The 25,351-nt window shown below is 42.4% G+C and overlaps 1 protein-coding gene across 1 annotated transcript; it reads left to right on the forward strand.

Moving 5' to 3' along the window:
• Window positions 1-341: 341 nt before the first annotated feature.
• Window positions 342-24,816, forward strand: IFNGR1 (interferon gamma receptor 1). The gene is made up of 7 exons (XM_061474851.1): window positions 342-443; window positions 13,967-14,081; window positions 14,484-14,656; window positions 15,323-15,483; window positions 16,766-16,943; window positions 19,471-19,586; window positions 24,093-24,816. The coding sequence occupies exons 1-7, from the start codon at window positions 356-358 to the stop codon at window positions 24,585-24,587; spliced, it is 1,326 nt and encodes a 441-aa protein (XP_061330835.1). The 5' UTR covers window positions 342-355; the 3' UTR covers window positions 24,588-24,816.
• Window positions 24,817-25,351: the final 535 nt, after the last annotated feature.

Consider the following 25,351-nt stretch of genomic DNA (forward strand, 5'->3'; position numbering starts at 1 on the left):
TCAAGCCCCAGCGTGATTAGGAGGAGGGTGATAGCTTTTCGGCGGGCGGCTGGGGTTTAGAGGTATGACGCGTGCGCTAACAGTCCTTGTAACTCCGCCCTTACAGCCCCATAGGCATCATGGCGCCCCGAGACACAAAACCCAACCCACCCCGCCCCTGCCCCTGCCCAAACCCTGCCCACGATGCCCGCCAGTTACCCCACGCTTCCACGCGTCCCGCTGTGAGCGGAATCGTCTGTCCCTTTCCGGCCTCGCCGGCTGGGAGTTCAGCGCGCAGGCGCGAGAGGGAGCCGAGCGGGGAGCGGCGGGGGACCAGGAAAGGCGGTGGCTTGAGCTTTCCACCTCGGCGGGCGCCATGCGGGTGCCGGTGGCCCTCTTGGCGCTGGCGGCGCTGATGGCACCCCGCCGGAGCGCAGCCTCCCAGGGCGAGCAGCCGCCCGCAGGTAGCGGGGCTGGGACGGGACGGGGAGGGGGGATGGAACGGGACGGGACGGTGTGGGCAGGAGGCTGACTGTCGGCATGGGTCCCCCGAGGGGTGCGGAGAGGGGCGGCGAGCCCGTAACTGGCGGCTCCGTTGATACTCTGCCCTGTCCTGGAGCCCTTCGTGAGCTAGCGCCGCGGTTGGGGCCCCCGGCTACGCGTCCCTGCCGCCGTTCTCCGCGGGCACAGGGAGCCGGAGTGGAAGCGGAGGCCCCTGGCTTTGCGCCTGGACGATGGGCTGTGGCTTGGGTCGCGCATTGTTCGACTTCACGCACAGATATGATAGTTCCCCTGCCAGAGGTCTGTGCCCTCTTGTCCCACCGAGGAGACCCTGTACCGGTTGAGCTCTTTGGGTTGCGAGACAGAGATTTGCCGGGGAAGTGCTGAAGTGGCATGCCAACCCGTTCGGTGGCACCGCGCCGTCGGTGTGTTTTGAACGTGTTCCTGCTCTCTGGTTACTGCCTTTATGGCGCCCTCAATAAATAGGTACATGTCTTTACGGTAAGGTGTCTGTCAATCCCTGGTGTTTGTACTTTTTGTAAGGTGAGTGATGCAGGGTGTGCATCTATCAGGCCGACTCCATGGTGCTGTATAAATGTGCGTGTCAAAAAAAACCTGGAGAAATTGGGAATTTCAGTGCAAAGATGAAGAGTGTGAGTCGGGGGGGGGTCCAGACAAGCCCTTGATACTGACTTCAGAAGGGGGGGCACTTTCCAGCCAAGCACTGCCAGCAAAGAACAGGGTTTTGCCTGTTTGGTCAGAGTTGTTGCAAGTAAATTATGGAAGAAATATGTTCAGTCTGGTTTGTAAGTTTCACCTCAGAGTGGATCAGTTCATTAAAATCAGAGGTTGCTGTCTAATAGCTCAGGTCAAAAGAGAACATGCATTTAATTTTTAACACTATTGAGAGTTGTACACAGTGTTACATGTTATGTCCTTCATGAAAGGGGTTGAATAGGAACCGTGTCCACATGTTAGGTAGCGTAGCAGTACTCTTCTGAGCTTTACCCACTTGATTGCAGGTGCCCAGGCTCCTTGGAATGTGCAACTGCATAATGCAGGTATGCTGGGGTTTTATGCGGTTTAGATCCATGCCCGGGTGGTAGGCCACAACATACTGGGACTTTGGAAGAGTATTTTTACCTGGTATGGACTAGGAGCAATAAAAATGGTCATATGCCTGCTGACTTCTCCATTGGTAGTTTACATCTAGTATATCCAGTTTGTTGGACTTGGTGGTTAATTGTTATCTGTAAACCTCACAGGGAATCTCCCCTTTTTTATTTTTCATGTTTTAGCAGTAAAGAGGCTTGATATGTTAAATACTGGCTTTCAAGATCTGACTTCACTTCTTTCAAAGGCCTGCTTTTATTGCTAGTAGAATATGCTACTTTTACATTGCATTATGCAATTTTAAGGTAAAAAACCACAATGCCAGTAAATAGCTTGTTGTAAAACAAACCTGTCGTAATCCAGCCTAGTCTAGCACATCAGTTACCTCAGTCTAAGACTACAGAGCAGTGCTGAAGTCTAGTTGATGTAGCAACCTCCCTAGAAGCAAAAAAGCTGATTTTGCTTCATGTGAGTACAGCAAACCCTCAGATGAAAGAAGTAGAATATGCTTCGAAGTTGTGTTTTGAAAACACAAGCAGTTTTCCTGGTGCCTTGCACTCAGGTTGGTCACATCCTCTATAACCATACCCTACAGAGACTTTGCCATTTAAGCAAAGCCTTAGGTTTTTAGTGAACAAAAACATGATGAAGGGAATTCTGTTAGGTACTGCTGTATATTAGCTGATTGAAAATGCTGGTTATAGCTATAATTACAAACTAATACCTTGTCCTTACTCCATTATTACATTGATGCAAGCAGAGATGCTGGCTTACAGTGGAGTGGTAGAAATAGAAGGGGAATTCCAAAGCTTGTTTAAGATGCTTTCCTTTGCAGTTTTATGGTGATTTTTTTTTTTTTTTAATTACTAAATCTCAGAAGGGCTTTCAGTGTGCCAGTAGTGTAATATGTATCTCAAGGCTGAGTGTGCAATGAGGAAATGCAGAGTCATCTTTATCATCTTTTCTAGGACACAGTTTTCCTTAGAAAAGCCAGACAACCTAACAGCAGTTGAGTAGCTGTGAACACCCTCTGCCTTTCCTACAACTGGGTGCCTAACCTGCCTGCATTGACAGGCCTGTGACTCACCAGTGGAGCTGGGCACTCCCTGATGGGAACTCTCAGTCTGCATTATAGTATCCTGGAAGAGGAGGTCCCTGGTCAAGATTACAGTAGTAGAAGATTTGGAGACTATGGTAGAGGTTCTGGTGTTTCGTGCACATTGAAAGCCAGGTTTCCAAGGAGATTTGTGCGCTTAATTTTTGTGGCTGACTTCCTCTTGTGTGTTTGATAACCTTGGTGGTCTTGACCTGTTCTTTTGTGATTCAGATTATTGGCAATTTATAGCAGTTGTCTGTCCAGCTGTGAATAAAAACAGATTAGATGAGAAAGTGCTGGTTTTGAATATCAGCTGTAACAAAAAGGGAAGAATAGTCATAAAATAGATAAAACAGTATTTAGCTTCTACTACTACAGTAGTTTTTAAAATGTCCATCTTGTGCAACTTCCTGTGGTATTTTTAAGATGGTGGTCTAGGTCTGCCCCTCTTCTCAGTACGGCATACCACCTTGAGATTTTTATTGTAAGCAATGATTTTTAAGAGTTTTGTGGAACAGTGTCAAACCTCTGAGCCCTGAGGAAATGAAAACCTCCTGTAATTAGAACCTGCAAAAGTGCATTAAATACTGTGTATAGTCTTATTCCTGATTCTCATGAAATCATTAAGTTAATTTTACTAAATATTTAAAAAATTAATAGCTTTAAATTGTACCCCTGGTCTTTGTACTTCTGTCGTGGTTTAAACCCTAGCCAGACAGCTTGTGGACTCACTCCCTGTGAGTGGTGCCGGGCTGGAAGCAATCGAGGCCCCCCCCGGAGGCTCTCCCCTTCCCTGCTCCCAGAGGGATGGGGAGGAGAATCGGAAGAGTGCAACTCCCATGGGTTGAGACAAGAACAGTCCAGCAACCAATGTACAACACAAATCAACGCTGCTACCACCAGTGACAATAATGATAAGAGAAAATAGCAAGGGAAGAGAATACAATACCACCTGCTGGGAAACGAGTCCGACCCAGAAGCCCCCGTGTCCTTCTGGGTAACTCCCAGTTACCCCCCACCCCGGGCATGACGTGCTGTGGTATGGAATACCTCTTTGTCTAGCTTGGGTCAGGCGCCCCGTCTGCTTCCTCCCGGCTTCCCCTCCTCCCTGGCAGAGCATGAGCCTCACAAAGTCCTTGGTCAGGGTAAACATCACTTAGCAACAGCTGAAAACATCAATATCACCAGCACTGTTCCCACGTTGGAAGTCAAAACACAGCACTGCACCAGCTACCACGAAGGAGAAAAATTGACTGCTACTGCTAAACCCAGGACAGTATCCACCCCTTATTCCATACCATTCACGTCATGCTCAGATCCCACATTTTCAATACACCATTGCTCTCCCACATATATACATCCATATACACACAGGCCAAGAGAAAGAGGTCATTTTCTTAGTGCATGGACCAATCCCTATAATGCTGCCGAGTCCATTCAGTCCATGATGTCAGGTTCCATCTCTTGTAACAGTCTTTCAGGGCAGGAAAGCCTGTGTGCAGTATTGGATTGTTGCCTGCTGATGCTGGTTGTTCCTTTACTGCAGAACTCGTCCGGTTCTATCAAAGTTCATTCTCTGTTGGGATGATGGTTTGAGGGAAGTCAGGGCTAGTTGCTGGTGACCTGAAGACATCTAGTTGATGGGCTATAAAAGTATTTATTACACAGCAGGCAACAGCATACAATTAAGTTCATTGGCTGTTTTCCCCTAAAATCAAATCCCCTTAAGGTATACATCGGACTTCCCCATCTTCCCAGTGGGTTTGCCTTTATCTGAAGCAGGAATAACCCAGACTGTCTTCCCCAGCAAATTTTTCATATGCACCATGGGAGCTTTGCCCCCTCTACAATATGTAAAAGTTCTGACTGGGCTGGGCCAGCCCTGTTGGCAGATCCTCTGGTGTTGACCAACCAGGTGGCCTTTGGTAAGTGTGTATCCCAGTGCTTGAAAGTTCCCCCCCCCCCCCATTGCTTTCAGTGTAGTTTTTAACAGCCCATTGTACTGTTGAATTTTCCCAGAGGCTGGTGCATGGTAAGGGATGTGATATACCCACTCAATGCCATGCTCTTTGGCCCAAATATCTATAAGGTTATTCTGGAAATGAGTCCCATTGTCTGACTCAGTTCTCTCTGGGGTGCTGTGTTGCCACAAAATCTGTTTCTCAAGGCCAGGATAGTGTTCCGGGCAGTGGCATGGGGCACAGTGTATGTTTCCAGCCAGCCGGTAGTTGCTTCCACCATGGTAAGCACATGGCGCTTGCCTTGGCGGGTTGGTGGCAGTGTGATATAGTTAATCTGCCAGACCTCCCCATATTTATACTTTAACCATCGTCCCCCATACCAAAGAGGCTTTAACCATTTGGCTTGTTTAATTGCAGCACATGTTTCATGCTCATGAATAACCTGGGCAATAGTATCCATTGTTCTCAGATCCTTTGTATCCCCGACTCCAAAAGCCGAGGGGTCGACCTCAAGTCTCCCCTGGAGCTTTCTGCCAGAGGCTCCAGGTAGGACCATTCTCCCCAGCTGCAGTGTACAGTACATTTTTTACATCTGGCCCGGTCCGGACTGGTCCAATGCTACTGCGTGAGCTATCTCGCGTTTAATGTGCTCAAAGGCTTGTTGTTGGTCAGGGCCCCATTTAAAATCATTCTTCTGGGTCACATGATAGAGAGGGCTTACAATCGAACTGTAATTTGGGATGTGCATTCTCCAGAACCCCACAGCACCCAAGAAAGCTTGCGTTTCTTTCTTATTAGTTGGTGGAGACATTGCTGTTATCTTGTTGATCACATCTGTGGGGATCTGTCTACATCCATCTTGCCATTTTATTCCCCAAAATTGGATCTCCTGTGCAGGTCCCTTGACCTTACTCCGTTTTATGGCAAAACTGGCTTTCAGCAGGATTTGGATTATTTTCCTCCCTTTCTCAAAGACTTCTTCTGCTGTATCGCCCCACACAATAATGTCATCAATGTATTACAGGTGTTCTGGAGCTTTCCCCTGTTCCAGTGGAGTCTGGATCAGTCCATGGCAGATGGTAGGGCTGTGTTTCCACCCCTGGGGCAGTCGGTTCCAAGTGAACTGGACACCCTTCCAAGTAAAAGCAAACTGTGGCCTGCACTCTGCTGCCAGGGGAATTGAGAAAAATGCATTGGCAATATCAGTCGTGGCATACCATTTGGCTGCCTTTGACTCTAGTTCATACTGAAGTTCTAGCATGTCCGGTACGGCAGCACTCAATGGTGGTGTGACTTCATTCAGGCCACGATAGTCTCCATTCTCCATTAGACTTTCGCACTGGCCATATGGGGCTATTAAAGGGTGAGCAGGTCCTGCTGATCACTCCCTGACTCTCCAGTCTACGGATCAGCTGATGGATGGGAATCAGGGAGTCTCGGTTGGTGCGATATTGCCGCCGGTGCACTGTTGTGGTCGCAATTGGCACTTGTTGTTCTTCAACTTTCAGCAACCCCACAGCAGAGGGATCTTCTGAGAGACCAGGCAAGGTGGACAGCTGCTCAATTTCCTCAGTCTCCAAAGCAGCAATACCAAAAGCCCACCGGTACCCTTTTGGGTCTTTGAAGTACCCTCTCTTGAGGTAGTCTATGCCGAGGATGCATGGAGCCTCTGGGCCAGTCACAATAGGGTGCTTTTGCCATTCCCTCCCAGTCAGGCTGATTTCAGCCTCCAGCACAGTCAACTCTTGGGATTCTCCTGTCACTCCAGAAATATAGATGGGTTCCACCCCTTGACAGCTTGATGGCATCAGGGTACACTGTGCACCGGTATCTACTAGAGCCTTCTTCTATGGGACTGATGTGCCAGTCCATCTGATCCACACAGTTCAGTAAATCTGATTGTCCCCTACCTCCACCTGGCTGGAGGCAGGGCCCCTCTAATGGTCATCCCAGCGTTGGACACTTAAGTTGTGTTGAAAGGGATTATTCTTCGTTATCACAGGAGCTGGAGGAAAATCAGCTCTTCCACTCCATCTGGGAAACTGCTCACCAGAGACTGAAGCCGTAGCTCTCGTGATCAGTCTTGGCCCTTGCTCCCCTCTTCAATTTACTGACCTGTTACTCCAAAGCTGAAGTAGGTTTTCTATCCCACTTTGTCATGTCTTCTCCATGATCCCGCAGGTAAAACCATAGGGTACCCCATGGCGTATACCTCCTGCATCTCCTCTCTCGAACAATAGGACACCTTTTGTTAATAGCTGAGATGTGTGTTGGTACACATGAGGAGCTGGATAAATCAGACAGATCGTCCCTCAATTGTTTGAGATCCTGGGACAGCTTTTCCACAGCTGAGATGATGGAAGGGGTGAGATTGTCTTCGAACTCTCAGAGTTTATGAACCATTTCATCCACTGTTAGTGGTACTATGTCATTCCAGGTTACTGTTGCCAATGAATGGGCATATGATGACGGTGCATTCCATGTAAGTTTTCGCCACATGGGTCGTGTACATTCAACTTCATCTGGATCTATGGGTATATCCCCATTATTCAGCTTGATGCGAAGCTTTGCAAAGTTAGTGATGAAATATGTCTGTGATCCTGTGTCCCACCTCCAAACATAGGGTGACTCTTTGAAAGTGTTCTCTGTATCCTGTGAAGTATTTATCTTGTTTGAGCTTGTTGTGAGGCTTGAGGACGAAACCAGCAGGGAATAGATTTGTAAATAAAATGTGGTTTCCTTTTTTTAATTTAAGATCTTTTGGGAACTTCTGGTAGAATGATCTGCATAAAATTGCTGTTACCTGCAGTAATTTAAGATTGGTTTTAGTAACTAAGTACAATCAGGGTATAGGAGCAACATTACAAGAGATGTATGTGCTCTGGGTTGCTTTTGGAGGGACAAATGGAAATGAGTGAAGGCTGGCACATGCAAACCTTTCCACATATGCTGTGTGGGTGCTGCCACTTAGAAGGCGGTCGATCAGGTAGCTGGAACAAATTTTTTTGCCACCTTGCTGCTTGTTTTTTGCTGCTCTGTTGAGTTCCTCTCCTGTCATGGTCTGACTGGGTAAAATCCAGTGTTGAGAATTAAGACACAAACAAGGTCAAGTACTGCAATTGGTCAATTTATTATAAAATGATAATTATTAAAAAAGATAATTATTTAATAGCAATAGGCAGATCAGAAAAGAAGATAGGAAGTAAGCAAGTATTTGGAACATAGTGTGGAGAGATAGTCACCACTGTAGATCCAGCAGCGTTCCAAGGGTGCGTAGTCTTTGGTAGTAGGTGGCTACAGCAGTGATTACCTTTGTCCTCTTTTATTATGCATTAGGGGGAAGTACCTGTGTTCTTATTGTTAATTTCCATGGCAATATGAAGTATTGCACATTCCTGGTTGATCCCCCACATCCACTTTCATTGATCTTGCAATCAACTCTTTAGCTGTGCCTGTCTGTAGTCAGGCTGTTTCTGCTGAACATGTTGACTGTGTAGTCTCAGCAGCAGTTTCCCATCACCAGCAATCCTTGAGACAATGGACAGTGGAATGTGATCTCGGCTCCTTGCATTCATCTTTGGGACAGTGAACTTTGGCTCCTCACACCAATCTTTGAGACATTGGATGATGGAATGTGATCTCGGTTGTCTCACACTCCACCGAAGCCAGCCAAACAGGCACTCTACCCTCCAGCAGTCTTGACTAGCAGTAGCTGGGCTGTTCATCTTCAGTGCCAAAAGCGCACAGTAGAGATGGATGCATGCTAACCCAGGCATGCTGCCCTGAAGGGGAATGTGGCAGTGGACAGAGCCAATACTTGAACATCAATATATCAGTCACTTCCAGTTTCTTCCTATGGCATGTGCTTGATGCTCTTGCAGCCTGTGCTAAGTGCCAACCTCTTGCAGCTAAAATTCTGTCCTGCAGTTCTGGGCAGTGCTCCTAGCTCTCTTCTAGTCACCAGGTGGCTGTACTCTGCTTTAATACAGGCCAGTCTTGCTTGATTCAGAACAGAGTGAAGTGGGACTCTAAATTATTAAAGAGGGCCAGTCTCGAAGGAAATGCAGCTTTTAGAAACAGACTAATTCTTTTTATGTGCTATTTTTCACCCTTCTTGGCCCTGATTTACTACTCTCTGAACCTGTTTTTCAGGGCCTTGGCTGCCTTTTTGACACTTGCATTTTTTTCTTTTTCTTCACTGTGTATGGCTGCAAAGTCCTGTGAGAGTATTCTTGGGTAGTGTGGACTTTTCTGATGTCTTTTCCCTTGTCTTCTCTTTCAGTGGTGGTGAAAGCTGAGGAGAGTTAGTTTTTCACAATTGTGCAGTCGCCAAAGCTGCTACCCTTTCTGGATGCAGTTGAAGTGGATATAGGAGCTCAAGTGGAGCACAGGGCTGGCATAAGGAAAGCACACTGTATTCCCAGTCAGAGGACCAGAAGGGACTGATTTGTTAGCATGGTGTGTCTGGCTGTCTTTCAGCTGGTTAAATAATGAGTTACACACTTGGCGTGAATCCACAGGAGAGTTCAAACCGTTGTCCCTCTTGGCCTATCGAAATGACTTAAAACTCTTTTCCTGTGGTGTATCACTTGGGGATTATAAGGATTTGTTGGGTTTTCATGGAAATCCAGAAGAAAGGAGGAGACTTTCAACAGATCTTTTCAAATTTTTTTTTTTTTCATAGCTTGTCTTTCTGTAGTTCATTGTTTTGATTTTTTTGCTGTTGGGTGATGCATTGTTGAGGCTTAATGGTCTGGTGAGGCATCTACATATATGTGTATTACATATATACATACATATATATATAAAAAAATCAAGTCCTTCTGTATATGCTTAAAAAGAGATTTTATTGAATATATGCTTGCTTCAAACTTCTGTTTCATGAGTCCTTTCTATACATAGTGTTATTCAGGAGCTTTTATATAGTGAACAAGGTAGAGTAGTTTCAAGCTAGTGTAAAAATCTTCTGCATGTCTTTGACCCTCATGAGATTTGTGAAAGATGTGTAGTGTGGCGTTTTCAACTTGGGGAAGTGAATGTACAAAGCAAGACAAGTCAAGACAAGTTAGACTAGACTTCTCTTGTAGATACAAGTAAGCATTTCTTCTGGCTTGATGAATGCTTTTGAAGCAGAACTGTATCATATATTGTATGCAACTAGTGAATTAGTTGTATGAGTTATCTTCCTTAGTCTTAGAAGATGCAACTAGGTATACTGTTCCTGTTACTTCGGAAAAAACGAAACAAACCAAAAAACCCCATTATTTCTTAGCAGCCTGAAACCAAGCAGCCCATATTTGCAGTAAAACAAGTCTTTTTGGTTGCATTGGTTTTCCTCCCACATGTATGTCCTTCCTGTCTGCTATGCAAGTTTCCTGAAGATGTTAAATACATTAACAGAACTGAAATACATTAGTTAATTCTCTCATAAGACTCCACTTGGAGTACTGTGTGCAGTTCTAGTGTCCTCAACATACGAAGGACATAGAGCTGTTGGAGCAAGTTCAGAGGAGGGCCACAAGGATGATCGGGGGCTCGAGCACCTCCTGTGGAAAGACAGGCTGAGAAGATTGGGGCTGTTCAACCTGGAGAAAAGAATTCTGCATGGAGACCTCATAGCGGCCTTCCAGTAGCTGAAGGGGGCCTACAGGGATGCTGGAGAGGGATTCTTCATCAGAGACTGTAGCAACAGAACAAGGGATGATGGGTTTAAACTTCACAAAGGGAAATTCAGGTTAGATAAAAGGAAGAAGCTCTTTACTGTGAGGGTGGTGAGGCACTGGAATGGGTTGCCCGAAGAAACAGTGTATGCTCCATCCCTGACAGTGTTCAAGGCCAGGCTGGACAGAGCCTTGGCTGATACAGTCTAGATAAGGTGCCCCTGCCCATGGCAGGGGGTTGGAACTAGATGATCTTCAGGTCCTTTCTGGTCTATGATTCTATGATAATTGCACATGGAGAAGGTATTTGATTATGTATATATAAATACACACATCACATAGTAGTCCCACCTACTGAATCTTTGCCACCATATGGTAGCAGTCTGTGTAAAACTCGTTCCTGTAAGTGATCGAAGCCAACTTGTAGTGCCATCAGAGGTATTGATGTTTTGATGGCGATGTTCCTGGTGCCTGGTAAGGTGATTTGTATGGTGGTACAGTTCGTGAAGAAGGTCTCAGAGCTGGAGTGTGTTAAAAATGATCTCTGGGTAAAAGAGCAGAGGCTTAGGTTGAGTAGTCTTTCATGAAGCTGTGGAGGAGTAGAGTCATTTTAGTTGCTTTTTAGTTGCTTTTAGTTGTTTAGTTTTTAGTTGAGTTGAAGTTTACAAGTACGTCAGAGTATTACATTGCCATGCCACTCCCCTCTGAGTTTATATTTGTGCCCGGCGTGCATAATCTGGCATTTGGACTTCTTGAATTTCATCCCATTAATCAGTGTCCAATGCTCTAATCTATGTAGATCCCTCTGCATCCAGATCATTGGCAAAAATACTGATAAGAACAGGTCCTAGAATTGAGGCACCCCCATGTAGCCCCATTCACTACAACCCTTTGAGCCCTGCTGTTTAGCCAGTTCTTCACCCAAAGCATCAGGTACCTGCTCATCTCAGAGTTGGACAATTTGTCCAGAAGGATGCTCTGAGGGACACTAGCAAAAGCGTTACTGAAATCCAGAGGAAAACTACATCTACTGCTGTCCCCTCATCCACCTGGCAGATGACCTTATTGTAGAAGGATATTAAATTAGTTTAACAGGGCTTTTCCTTTGAACCTATGTTGACTGTGCCTGATGATTGTGGTGTTCTTAAATGTCTTTCAGTTGCACCCAGTATGATCTTCTCCATAAATTTTCCAGGTACTGAAGTTGTCTATCAGATCTGTAGCTTCCTGGGTCTTCCCTCATGCCCATATTGTAAACTGGAGTAGTGTTGGCTAGTTTCCAGTCGACAGTAACCTCCCCAGGACTTTGGCAGATGATCAAGAAACATCCTACTCTAACATTTGCTAGCTTCTTCAGTGCTGTGGGGTGAATCCCTTCAGGCTCAATGGATTTGTGAACATTCAGCTGATACAGCTGGCCACTCAAAGTTTCAGTGCTCACTGAAATAAGTCACTGTTCCCTCACTCAGGGTCCTCTGACTTAGAGGATCAGGTATCCCAAGGTCTACCTAACTATTCTGTGATTCTATGATTATTATAGACTGAGGAAAAAAAAAACAACCAACAACACAAGGCCAGCCAAAAACCTGCAAAAAACCCCAACATAGAATGGATCTGCTTTTTCTTCATCCCTGTTAAGTGACTATCTTCAACAAGTTGGTCCAGTGTTTTCCTTAGAACTCCATTTGCTATTAATGTACTTAAAAAAGCCCTCTTATCTGAAACAACACTGGCCAATTTCAACTAGCTTTGGCTTCTTGTGTCTTCCTCCAAACCATGGCTCTGTAATCTTCCTGCAAAGCCTGACCTTGCTTCCAGAGGTCATACAGTTTCTTTTTCCTCCTGAGCTCCATGAGTTCCCTGTTCAGCCAAGCTGGTCTGCCCTGCTTGCTTGACTTAGGACACCATGGGATTACCTCCTTCTGTGCTCTAAAAGGTCTCAAAAGCTGACCAGCCCTCATAAGCAGATCCCCAGGGGATACTGCTAAGTAGCTCCCTGAGTAGCTCTAAAGTTTTCTTTCTTTGCATCCAGGGTAGCAACTCTGACTGTATACAAAAAACTCACAAAAATGTGGGGTTGGGAAGAAGAATGAGGGAGGAGAAAGCAAGGTGGTATGTAATAGCATAACTAAAAGCCATGTAGCATCTACTGTCAGTTCAGATATGCTCTGGGACATCATTTTCCACTCTTCTGTTAAGTGTAGTTTTATTTGTATAAGAGTACAGAAAAGTAAAATTTTGTAAGACTTACTGCTGTGCCTTAACACTAAAAATTTGAAGTAATGCTAAGAATTTGAGGTAACACTTGTGTACTTTGACACCTCTTCTGTCAACTTGTCACCTTTTTTTTTCTTGTGGTTGAGAATTTGATGGTTGTGTTCCTTTTTCCAGTAACTGAAATACCACTTCTGAATGTATTAAAACTTAACTAAACCACAGCACCACTTGCAATGATGTGTGTTATGTGTATCATGTCTTCGTGGTTAATAGCATATCTCAGCCTCTGTGTATTACTTTCTGTGGAGTGTCATCTTTGTGGTCTTGTTCTCAAGAGGTGAAAAATGTTTACTTTCCCTCAGTATATCACAGAGTGAAGCTGGAACGCTTTATGAACAAGCAGCAGTGTAGAGCAGGTCAAATATGAGTTAATTGTCATAATTTCACAAAAGATATATTAAGAAAGCCAAACTAGACATTGAGAAGCTAAGAAGTAACTATTAAAATAGGTTGAGTGACCATCGGGTTCCTTCTTCTCCTTCTGAATCCCTCGTGACAGCCTTCAATAATTACAAAATCATGTAATTTCCTTCCCCTGGAGCTGCTTCCCCAATATCCCTGTTACTGTTGGTGCTTAAAATAGTCTAATACAGCAAGCTTCTATCCATGCTGCTTTTTATTTTTGTATGTCTTACTGCATTACCTTTGATGTTTACTGAATGTACTTTAAACACTTTCCTGTATATGGAACTGTATTACAGCTTCAGTATTCAAATTCCTTACAAATGTTAGTAGTCTATTATAGTCATCATTACAGCTTTCTGAAAATACTACAGGAGTGGTAAAAATGTCATTGTCAGCAATTCGTGTTGAATACAGGTGTTCCCTGGCAGGCCTGTTGTGTTTTTGGCAAGCCTGAGTTAGGAAGGAGACTGTAGGATTCAGTAGGGCACCTCTGAACCACAGACCTTGGTACTGCAGCTTTGGTATTTTCTTCCTCCTTCAGTTTCCAAGAGCAAGAGAAATCTACAGGAGCTGTGTTAATTTCCTCTGACTTAAATAGATTCATACTATGTGTCTTGTTGGTATACCCATATAATACCAACATAGGGGTATAATCACCATAGATTAAGAATCTGATATGGGCTATCTGATGGACCTGTTTTCAACGTGTGTGTGTTATATAGGTTTTGGATTGCAAACATTGAGAAAGCTGTCTCTGTAGGTGACATTAATAAATCATCTTATGGGACTAGTACTTACTCATACTGTTGACAAACTAGTCCATTTGAGGGGAAGTATTTGTGATTATTAATAGTCTCATTTTTTCAGTCATTTCTAGTATGTTGCCTTTTCCAAGTAATTTAGAAAATATATTTGCCTGTTCTTACGTTTGTCTGGGTCTGCTTATGAAAGTGCAATTTTTCTATTTCTTGTAGTGCCTTCACCAATGCAGATCACAGTAACATCAGAAAATTTCAAAACTATCTTGCACTGGCAGTACCCACCTATGTCTGAAACGCCTCGTTTTATTGTGGAAATCAAACCTTACAAGTAAGTTCTTAGTCTTTTGTCATTTCCTGTATCTGATAGTCTCTAGAAGCATAAAAAAGCAATCAGTCCATAGTAAATTATTTTCTTTCAATGGGGTGAGGGTTGTCTATGTGTAAATTCGTGGAGAAATTGTCAAATAACAGGGTGGTTGAGGTTGGCAGGGACCTCTGGAGGCCATCTCTGTAGCTCCAGTCCCCCTGCTCAAGCTGGATCATCTAGAGCAGGTCACCCAGGGCCATGTCGAGATGGCTTCTGAATATATCCAGGGATGGAGACACTCCAACCTCCCTGGGCAACCTGTGCCAGTGCTCTGTCACCCTCCCAGATATTTTGTCCAGGCAGTGTATTGTACAATACTGTGCAGCTCAAATTGTATTAACTATTACTTCATCTGTTTTACAGTTTAGGTTACTATAAGATCGTCTCAACTTGTGTAAACATTTCAGCTCATTTTTGTGATCTCTCAAGGGAAATATATGAGCCTTTTGCCTCTCACTGGCTTCGGGTTAAAGCTGTTGTTGGGTCACAACAGTCTGAGTATGTTGAGACAAATGAGTTTATTTTGCAAAAGCATGGTAAGTTCCATCATAAACTAAACCTCGTAATTTTCCCCCCAGATTAAAAAACTTAGTAATTATCCTTTTTGTTGTATTATTGTGTCTCATTTGGGAATGAATGTCATAAATTCAGGAGTCTGGGATGAAATGAAGTATGAAAGTTGTTTAGCTGGAACTCATATGTTTAGTCAGATTATTAGATGCTGGAAGTTCACATAGCCCATTTCCATGGGGAATCAGGTTTCCTGAGTACTGTTGCTCAAGATGAGATTTGTTTAGATTTTCAGGTAACCTTTGTTTCAGAACAGTATTGTTTTTAGTTGAGTGTAATTTATGATGGGATCTAGTCAGAAGTATTTTGTCGTTTGTTCTTATTCACATGTAAGTTTAATTCCTTTGCTAGATTTTTCTGGTTTTCAGTGATCTGAATTTTTATGGCTTTATGCATATAGGACAGTTGGGTTACTTAACAATGAAGCTCTGCGCAGACAATCTGTTTCTGTTTTAGAAGTAGATTCATGAATGTATCCAAATACCTCTTAAGTGTCATAGCTACTCAATATTAACAGCATTGAAATAAGCATGTAATTCTTCTCAAATCTTTGAATTTTTGAAAGGTACCTATAAATAGCATGTTTTATGTTAAAAGCTTTGGCCTAATAGCAAAGGTGCAATGTATTGCAGGCAAAATAGGACCACCAAAACTGAATCTCTCAAGGCGTGGTGATAAAATTGTGGTTGATATTTACCATCCTGCATTCCCATCAGTGGAGCTTCTTCCTGGGATTGAAGACATTTATTCAGAGATCATGTACTTGGTGACTTTTTGGGATAGTAAAACTCAGGTGAGTTCCAGATGAAAATTGCAAATTAAAAATACTTGTTTACCTGAAGCTTACAAACAAGATGTTCACTCCTGTGACTCAGAGGAACAGATACCAAGAAAACAGTTGAACGTAACACAGGACCACTGATGCCCTAAAATGTGGAGTGTGTCACAGTGAGATACGAGACTGGAAGGTCTGGATTTTACTTGTCCAAATGGATGTCTTATAACAAACATGAGATTACTGTATTAGTTGTATACAAGATAGTTACTGGATCTCATGGTATGGTTTCTGCATGCGTGCTAAAACATTAGTAACTCATGCACCTTTTACTTGTCTAGCTAGACTTTCCATTTAAGAAGATTACCTTTCAAGAAACTGATAACTCTTTTTATTTAATAATAATTTTATTTAGTTTTTGAGGAAAACTGTAATAGATGTGTTTATTTACAGTTACCTTTTCATATGGATATGTCCTGGGTTCAGCAGTAGCGGTCACTTTTCTCCTTAGTAGCTGGTGCAGTGCTGTGGTTTTGACTTTCAGCCTGGGAACAGCACTGATTGATAACCCCGATGGTTTTAGTTGTTGCTAAGTAATGTTTACTCTGACCAAGGACTTTCTGAGTCTCATGCTCTGCTGGGGAGGAGGGGAAGGCGGGAGGAAGCAGAGACAGGACATCTGACCCAAACTAACCAAAGGGGTATTCCATACCACAGCATGTCATGCCCAGTATATAAACTGGGGGCAGTTACCCGGAAGGTCTAGATCACTGCACGGGTTGGGCTGGGTATCAGTTGGCGGGTGGTGAGCGGTTGTATTCTCTTCCCTTGTTATTTCTCTTATCATTATTATTATTGGTGGTAGCAGCAGTGGTTTTGTGTTATACCTTAGTTAATGGACTGTTCTTATGTCAACCTGTGGGAGTCACATTCTTTCCATTCTCCTCCCCTTCCCTCTAGGAGTGGGGGGAGAAAACGGGTGGATAGTGAGGAGGTGGTTGCATCGTTCTGAGTTACTGGCTGAGGTTAAGCCACAACAGCGTAGAAGTTTAATAAGTGAATTAGGGCTGCAAATCTAGACCATGAACAGCACAAATTTTACCTGGAAGCCTGATCAGAGAGAACATCTGAAGGTAGCTCATAAAGTGATGGCTGAAGTTTGCACAGCTTTTGCAAGGCATATAGGTGATGTAGGAGCCATACCAAATACTATTTTAGGATTTTTAGAAGTATTGGTAGATACTGTAATATCTATATTGTGTTGACTCAAATGATATGTGACTTTAATTTTTTGTTACAGAGCAAAAAATTCTTCTCAGAAGACAGCTGTACGATGTATAAATGTAGCGTCAACATCCCAGTTCCTGCTGAAGGTTCCACTTACTGTGTTTCAGCAAAGGGAACTCTATATGGCAATCTGATAATTGGTGCCCCATCAGAAGAAAGCTGCATTGATATTCCTCTCAAGTGGACATTGAGTAAGAGGATTCTAAAGCTTTAGTACAAACATGCTGAGTCTGACCAGAGATCTGATCTAGCTAAGTATTCAAGCTCTGATACAGCCATGGAATGACTTGGATGCTTCTGGGGAAATATGAAAAAAGGGAAAGCATCGTCATTCTTTCTCAAAAGCACTTTCCAGTTCTACAGACCTTTGAAGATCATGTGTTATTTTTAAGTAACCCTTAATTTTGGGTGCTTTTCCTGCTTCACTGGTATTACAAGACCTCTTTCCATTGCACCTGATGATTAGTGTAATTAACAAATGACAAATGGATCATTCATTAAGTTGCATGGTTTTCAGAAACATTGTCTCACTTCTAACAAATTACTTTTTGCTTAGTCTCGTCATTTTGGAGCATGTATGTACACTTCCTTGAGTTTGAAGCAGCTATAAACTTGTCATCAAGTTGGGATAACTTTATTATATAAAGTTATAACTTTATGTAATAATATAAATAACCTCTTAGAAAATTTTAAATGTTACTTCATTATGGCCCAAAAATAGAAAAGAGAGATAAAATTGATAGACGCAGTTGTGTTCCTTTTTTTATACACAAAAGCAATGGTACCTGATGAAATGGTACCATGGGACCTGATGAAATCCATCCGCAGGTCCTGAAGGAGCTAGCGAGTGAAGTTGCTAAGCCACTGTCCATCATATTTGAAAAACCATGGCAGTCAGGTGAAGTTCCTGATGACTGGAAAAAGGGAAGTATAACCCCCATTTTCAAGAAGGGGAAAAAGGATGACCCGGGGAATTATAGACCAGTCAGTCTCACCTCTGTGCCTGGCAAAATCTTGGAGCAGATTCTCCTGGAGGGCATGCTAAGGCACATGAAAAACAACAAGGTGCTTGGTGACAGCCAGCATGGCTTCACTAAGGGGAAATCCTGCCTGACCAATTTGGTGGCCTTCTATGATGGGGCTACAGAACTGATGGACAGGGGTAGAGCAGTTGATGTCATCTACCTGGACTTGTGCAAAGCGTTCGATACTGTCTCACATGACATCCTTGTCTCTAAATTGGAGAGACATCAATTTGATGGATGGACCACTCGGTGCATAAAGAACTGGCTGGATGGCCACACACAAAGAGTTGTGGTCAGAGGCTCAGTGTCCAGCTGGAGACCAGTAACGAATGGTGTCCGTCAGGGATCGGTGTTGGGACCGGTCTTGTTCAACATCTTTGTTGCTGACATGGACAGTGGGATTGAGTGTGCCCTCAGCAAGTTTGCCGATGACACGAAGCTGTGTGGTTCGGTTGATACGCTGGAGGGAAGGAATGCCATCCAGAGGGACCTCGACATGCTTGTGAGGTGGGCTGATGCCAACCTTATGAAGTTTAACCATGCCAAGTACAAAGTCCTACACGTGGGTTGGAGCAATCCCAGGCACAGCTGCAGGTTGGGCAGAGAAGAGATTGAGAGCAGCCCTTTGGAGAAGGACTTGGAGGTGTTGGAACTGAACATGAGCCAGCAGTGTGCGCTTGCAGCCCAGAAAGCCAATCATATCCTGGGCTGCATCAAAAGGAGCGTGACCAGCAGGTCAAAGGAGGTGATCCTGCCCCTCTACTCTGCTCTTGTGAGACCTCACCTGGAGTATTGTGTGCAGTTCTGGTGTCCTCAGCATAAAAAGGACATGGAACTGTTGGAACAAGTCCAGAGGAGGGCCACGAGGATGATCAGGGGGCTGGAGCATCTCCCGTATGAAGAGAGGCTGAGAGAGTTGGGGCTGTTCAGCTTGGAGGAGAGAAGGCTGCGTGGAGACCTCATAGCAGCCTTCCAGTATCTGAAGAGGGCCTACAAGGATGCTGGGGAGGGACTCCTCATTAGAGACTGTAGTGATAGGACAAGGGGTAACAGGTTAAAACTTAAACAGGGGAAGTTTAGATTGGATATAAGGAGGAAGTTCTTTACTGTAGGAGTGGCGAGGCCCTGGAGTGGGTTGCCCAGGGAGGTTGTGAATGCTCCATCGCTGGTGGTGTTCAAGGCCGGGTTGGACAGAGCCTTGGGTGACATGGTTTAGTGTGAGGAGTCCCTGCCCATGGCAAGGGGACTGGAACTAGATGATCTTAAGGTCCTTTCCAAGCCTAACTATTCTATGATTCTATGATTGAGGGGGGCGGATGCTAAGGACAGTCAGACTAGCAGAATCTTAATAGTAAAAGTTAACAATTTTATGTTATGGAAGACGTCACATTTTAGCTATTTGTATGTAAAACATACAAATCTGTTCATCCCCCCCCATCATCTCTAAGGAATAAAAAATTAATTGCAAAATTTTTACCTCTGTAAAGCATCATTTGTTGATATGAATTGAAAATCTTCATTCTAATTTTTATTTACTTGATATAATGCTTTGTAAATTAAGGTTTTTTTGAGTGAAAAAGGTGGTAAATTGCATAGCTATAATGTGTATTTGTCATTCTGAGCTGTTACTTTTTTTGAAGTTATTCTAAATGGTACAGCAGTGCTTTCTAACAGATTTTTTCTATCTCCTTAGGCACAGAATACATCATCATTCTGTGTGTTGCTATTCTGAGCCTGACCCTAATATTGACAGTATGTTGTGGCTGCAAGAAACTAAGGAAGAACAACATAAAGCTACCTAAGTCTTTGGTAAGTTCAGACTTTTCTGCACCAGATTTTTTAATATCTAGCTAGTTATCTTTTATAACTATAACACCTTTATGCCTGTGTTTTTTTGTTTGTTTTTTTTTCAACCATGGTCTCATAAATGTACCAGTCTAGTATTCTGAAAGTCTGTGCAACTGGATGCATGGGTCCCTTCCTTCAAGATATTCTGCGATTATGTCCATTTTCATTGAAGTTTCTAGTAACAAATACGAACTACAGATATGACTAATGTGGGACTGTAAAATAAGTACTTAGCTAATTAATTATAGATTATTTTATGATTACTCATTTAAAGTAATAAATAATGTAAATGATCTGAATACTAAGTTTAATGATATGAAGCTGTCTCTAGACTTCTTGAAATTGGGACCCTGACCTTTGAATGTGTACTAGATGTTTCTTTCTGTACAGATTATGAACATTGTGCTTTACCTGAGCTTGTCTGAAAATGAAACCTGGGGAATTTTTCCATCTCTTTAAAGGCTAGCCAAGGTGTCGTATCTTAGGACTGCTGCCTTCCGGTGATCTGCTTCCTGGTGGCTTTAAGTAGATGCTAAAACACCATTTGAGTGACTTTTAGCAAGCTGAAATTCTCCAACAGAAGGAGAACTAAGAAAATGGTAATCATCAAGCAGCTACACTTGCAGCTCTTGTATACCCAAATTAAATAAAAAAATTCATTGCCATTTAGATCCAAAGAAATTTTCTATAGTTACTCTTTGTTGTGCTGCTTGTGACTCCCAAGAGTAACATTTCAGTCACTTCCTAGTAGAATCCTACCAGGATATGTATTTAGTGAATGGGACAGATTCCTTTACAAAACTTCATCATACTAGTCTTCTGCTGGATCACAGGAGTCCAGCTGTAGGTAGAGGCATTAGTTCTCTTCTGTTTACCTCAAAAAAGTATTTCAAGAGGCTGTCTTCTTCCACCAACCATCTTCAGTCATTCCAGTTTGTCTTCTGTGTTAGTTGTCCTGTACTAGATTTTTGTTGTAAGATTTGTGATAAGGGCTTACCCACTTTCAAAGGAGCCCGATCTTGATTTACTGGTATGCTACAGGCATCTCCTCTGCTTTAACTTCACTTCTTTTTCCCCCACTGCCTCTTTAAATAGTGGCAAATATTTTCATGGGTAGAAAACATCCACTCTCTGAGAGAGAATCCTTGAGAAGAACCAGCTTCAGTGTTTTAGCTTTTTTGCTGTCTGCTGATGCTTTTTGTGAGCCTGACTGAATTGTCAAGGCTGTGTTCTCTCACGTTATTTGTAGAACGCTTACAGATATTCATGAAATGTAAGAATTTTCTGTTTGACTCTGGCTTTTTTAGTTATGCGATGTTTTTGATTTGGAACATATATTTTTGATTTGGAGGATTGTAATTGGTCCTGTAAACTTTGACTGATACTTGCCCAAATAATTTGTCATCTTAGAAAAGCTGCTTCGTTAGCTTTTGTGAATATTTCCCCCTTTGTCAGCACCTGCAGGGCAGTACCACAGTCTCCTGTTCATGCATTTACACAGCATTAAATTGTTGTGGACCACGCAAAGGCTGTGCAGATTTTGTCAAGGTCCTAACAAGATTTGAAACTGACTTCTCAAACTTTCCTCAGAAAATGTGCACCTTAAAATTACTGGGAATTTGTAGGTGGACGAGCCCTTAGAAAATAAGAAAGAAACTGGTACCTTTTATGGATTTTTTTTTTTTGGATATGTGGTTTATGTGTGTCCTTTATCCTGGTTTTCACTGGTGTATCTTCCTAGTCTGTTGAGAAAAGGAAGACCTGAAAGCTCAGGTACTGCGACTGAAGACAGGAAGATATCTGAGCACCTGTACATGCCAGGAAATACTGCTGTCATCCAGCTTAAACTCACTGGTTGTCAGTTTGCTAGTATGAGATAATGTGCACAAAAGAAAAATACTAACTTGCTTACAGTAAATGCTTCTCTTCAAATAACAGTCATATCTTAATTACTCTTGCCTGCTTGAGATTTTTGAATGGCATTCCAGTTAGTGCAGTAACTAACTTCTTCTCATGGAAGTTAGAAACAATTGCATGAATTGCTACATTGTCATCACTCAGTGACTTTTAAAGAACCTTTGGTACCAGGAAACTTACAAGAGTCCTTCAATTCTGATCGCTATCTTCTTTCACGGATGGGAATAAGAGTTTATTTGCATTGTCTTGCTTTGGTCAAAAACTGACTGAGAGAAAAACAATTTCCTTTTTGAGAACTAAAGTCTTGGATGTAGTTGCACAGAGGGTACTTACTTTATTCGGGGTTTCTATCTCTAGTATTGCCAGCTGGCACTGTGAAATGCAGAACCTGCAGAGAGTATAGTGTGGTCCCTTAACACATTTTAGGACTGATTTTTTTAGAGCTACATGAAAACCCTAAGAAGAACAGAAGCAAGAAGTCCTTGGGTTTAGGTTTTAACTTCAGCGTAGCATGTACTGGTATGGAGAGAAGTGGAAAGTTGTAAATGCAGCTTTTAGCCATAGCTTCTGTAGCATTTTGTTTTCATTTGCATTCCTCAAGTATTCCAGCTTACATAGCGCATTGTCTTCTCTTGTCACTTACTGTGTGACTACTGGAGTATTGCTGCTCACCCTAAAATTACAGGTGCTGGTCCCTTCAAGGTCAGTGTTGGTATAGCATAATATCCAGTGTTTTTTCAGATATCTGTATGAACAGGTTTTCAAAAGGTACATTAATCCTACCAGCTGTTCGTAACATTTTTAGTATCTGTGCATTATTGATTGTTTTCTGATTTCTGTAACTATCTTCTAAGATTCTGCTTCTTAGGAATGGGTGGTTTCCATACATGCTCATGGAAATTACTCTGAACATTACTTATATAGTATTCTGAGTGCTTCTGCATAGCAGAAAATGAACATCCAGAGAGAATGATGGCTGAATGACAGCAAGGTTGTAGTGTGGTATATTCTCAGTGTTAAGAGCCGCCTTAATGCTGTTTTTACTAGCTTTCCAGTGGTAGCCAAGAGGACCGCCTCACTTTAGTGGAGCTAACCCAGCTGTTTATAAAACTCACTTAGGTTACAAATAACTGCTCTCCAGGGAATGCTTGTTAGGGTTTTGTGGTGATGGTGTTTGGTTTTTAAGCTCCAGTAGTTCCATTGATCCAGCCTAAACCACAGTACCATCAACAGATATCGGGGCAATTGGGGGGGAAGGTATGGGGCTTAAGTGAGAGATGAAGGAAGTTCTAATGAAGTCAGCACACTGTGAAGGCAAGACTGCAAAGTTACAGCCTCACAACCTTCTGATCAAGGAAGGTTCTGGAAAAGGACAATCAGATTTGATCATCTGATTTTGATGGCTCAGTTCTTAACACTAATACAGACTGGGAGGTTCTTTTTGCCTATTTGTAGCTTTTCTTAAAACAACATTATTTTTCTTTCACTTTCCTCCTCCTACCTACATCCCTTTCTTCCAAATTTGTCTCAACCTGATTTTTCAGTCAGACTGTTTATTTACAAAGTATCTCAGAAAAAAAGTGACTGTTTTATTAAGAAATTAGCTTATCTATAGTACTTGGTCATCTCTGATAGACATATGTTGAATTGTGAAATTTGGAAAAGGGTGCTTTTTAGTTGAATAACCCTTTCTCCCTGTGCTTTCTATTAGCTTTAGGGAACGCTGTCAGACAGTTGAAAATTTACCCTACTTGATTTTCATAAGTATCCTTGAAAACACACACACATACATATAAAAGAACCTAAACTGCCCTTGAAAACACACGCACACACACGTACATATATATATAAAAGAATCTAAACTGCCTGAAAGTATGTCATAAATGTTTAAAACAAGGTGCAGCCTGGCCATTGAAGGAATTGGTATGTTCTTCATGGGGAGGAGTTTCAAAGTGAAATGTTAAAAGCTTGTCACAGCATTGAGGAAGTGCTTGGGGAAGAAGGAGAAAATAAGTAGGACTTCAGCGTAGATGTGACTAGTGGGTACGCATAAAGGTTCTCATGTAGTTTTAAAGACCTCTTGCCAAAATTCACTTCCCTCCTAGTTGAGACAGTTGCCACAAAATACTAGGCATTTTAGTTACACTCATTAGCTATAAATATGAAAGGTTTCCTCAGCTAGTTGCAGAGTATTACATCTTTTTCTTCCTTCACTGGTTTCCTCTACATTGCAAACTTGAAATAACTTAAAATATAGTGGGTGACATGAAATGGATTTGGTCCTTGCATACTTGTTTGCACATAGAAAGTATTTACAGAAGCTTGCATGAAAGTGTTAATGGAACAGTTCAAGTCACAGATGTAGTCTAATTGACCTAGCCAGATTCTATTTTTGGTAATTTCTGTTGGGATTGATTTTAATAACATTAAATCTATATTATGAACTTGTTACTTTCTGTTTTTCAACCTCAAAACTTTGACAGACGATAAAGCAAATTAGTAGGTTATGTGGAACTAAAAGGGATTTTTTTATTTTTTTTCCAATTTAAGGTCAGTGTGATAAGAAACCTGAACACAGACAGCATTCCAGAACCAAAATCGGAAGTAAAATACATGTCTGTAATAAGCTTCGTGGCAGGCCAGTCAGTGTTGCCACAGAATGATGAAGTAATCTCACTGGAGGTAGAGCCAAAAGAAGAAACTGATAGTCCTGAGAACTCCAGTGAAGGAATATCTTCTGTTCTTCTGCCAGAGGCACCAGCCAAAGCAGAAGAGGTGTCTGTGCGGGAAAGCACAGAGGAGGTATCTGCTGATGATGAACAAAATCACAAAGTAAGAGGGAATTACTTTATTTCTGACAGTAGCCAAATGAATATATGCTGTAACTCTTCAGGTCCAGATGTTCCTGCCACAGAAATAAAGCAAACAGTCATTCCAAACAGCTGTCTCAAGTTTTCTGGCTATGACAAGCCTCATGTTCCATTAGATATGTTGATAGATGTTGGTGAAGAGCAGCCTGTGATTGCTTACAGGCCAGCTGACTAACCAGGATAGCTGATGTGTTTAATCAGAACTCAGGAGGAACAGCATTACTGAAGATTATGGAATGTCCAGGTTATATTATGAAAATCTACAAGGTGTATTTGCTCTGATCCAACGAGAATAACCAGTGCACAGTATAGACAATGGAATCCTGATCAGGCACTGAGGATAGTGCCTGAGAACAGCATAAAAAGTATGGGGGAAATTTCATACTAACCACTTTAGAAGTGTTTGTGTGACATAATTCACTATTCTTTCTGAAATAGCACTTTTTTAATAGTACTCTATGGAGAACGAGCTGCTTCTTGAAGGAGTATAAAACGGCAGCTGTGTTAATTTCCTTCAGTTTCAAAGCCTTTTCAAAATTAACTTAATGCTTAAAAGGCCTTCACTTGGTTATGATAGAGATGTGCAAGAACTATTTTGGGAGCTTTTGTCTTTGCTAGAGATATTTCTCCTGCTTGTCTTTTCTCTTGAAAACTATTTTTGTATTAAACAAAATGCTATTTCTTTTAAGTGAGAATATGCCTATAGCCTTTTCCTGTGTATCTTAAGAATTTAGTCTGTAGCTAAAACCAGTTATTTATAGTCTTTTCTGCACTGAAATATGTATTTTCAAGACCATTGCTTTGTACATTTCAGCAAGTAAACAGTAGGCTTTTTCCTTTCAATTTTAAGTCCTGTGACTGAAAAAAGCTATTTTAAAGGTGCTGTTATTTGTGTATAGATTCATCCGTTTGGTTCATCTAGATACGTTGTGTAACCAT

This window comes from Pezoporus flaviventris, unplaced genomic scaffold (genome assembly GCF_033815535.1).
Source record: "Pezoporus flaviventris isolate CSIRO_AGI_PZ_B2104156 unplaced genomic scaffold, CSIRO_AGI_Pfla_v1 ptg000081l, whole genome shotgun sequence".
In the NCBI taxonomy this organism is placed as follows: domain Eukaryota; kingdom Metazoa; phylum Chordata; class Aves; order Psittaciformes; family Psittacidae; genus Pezoporus; species Pezoporus flaviventris.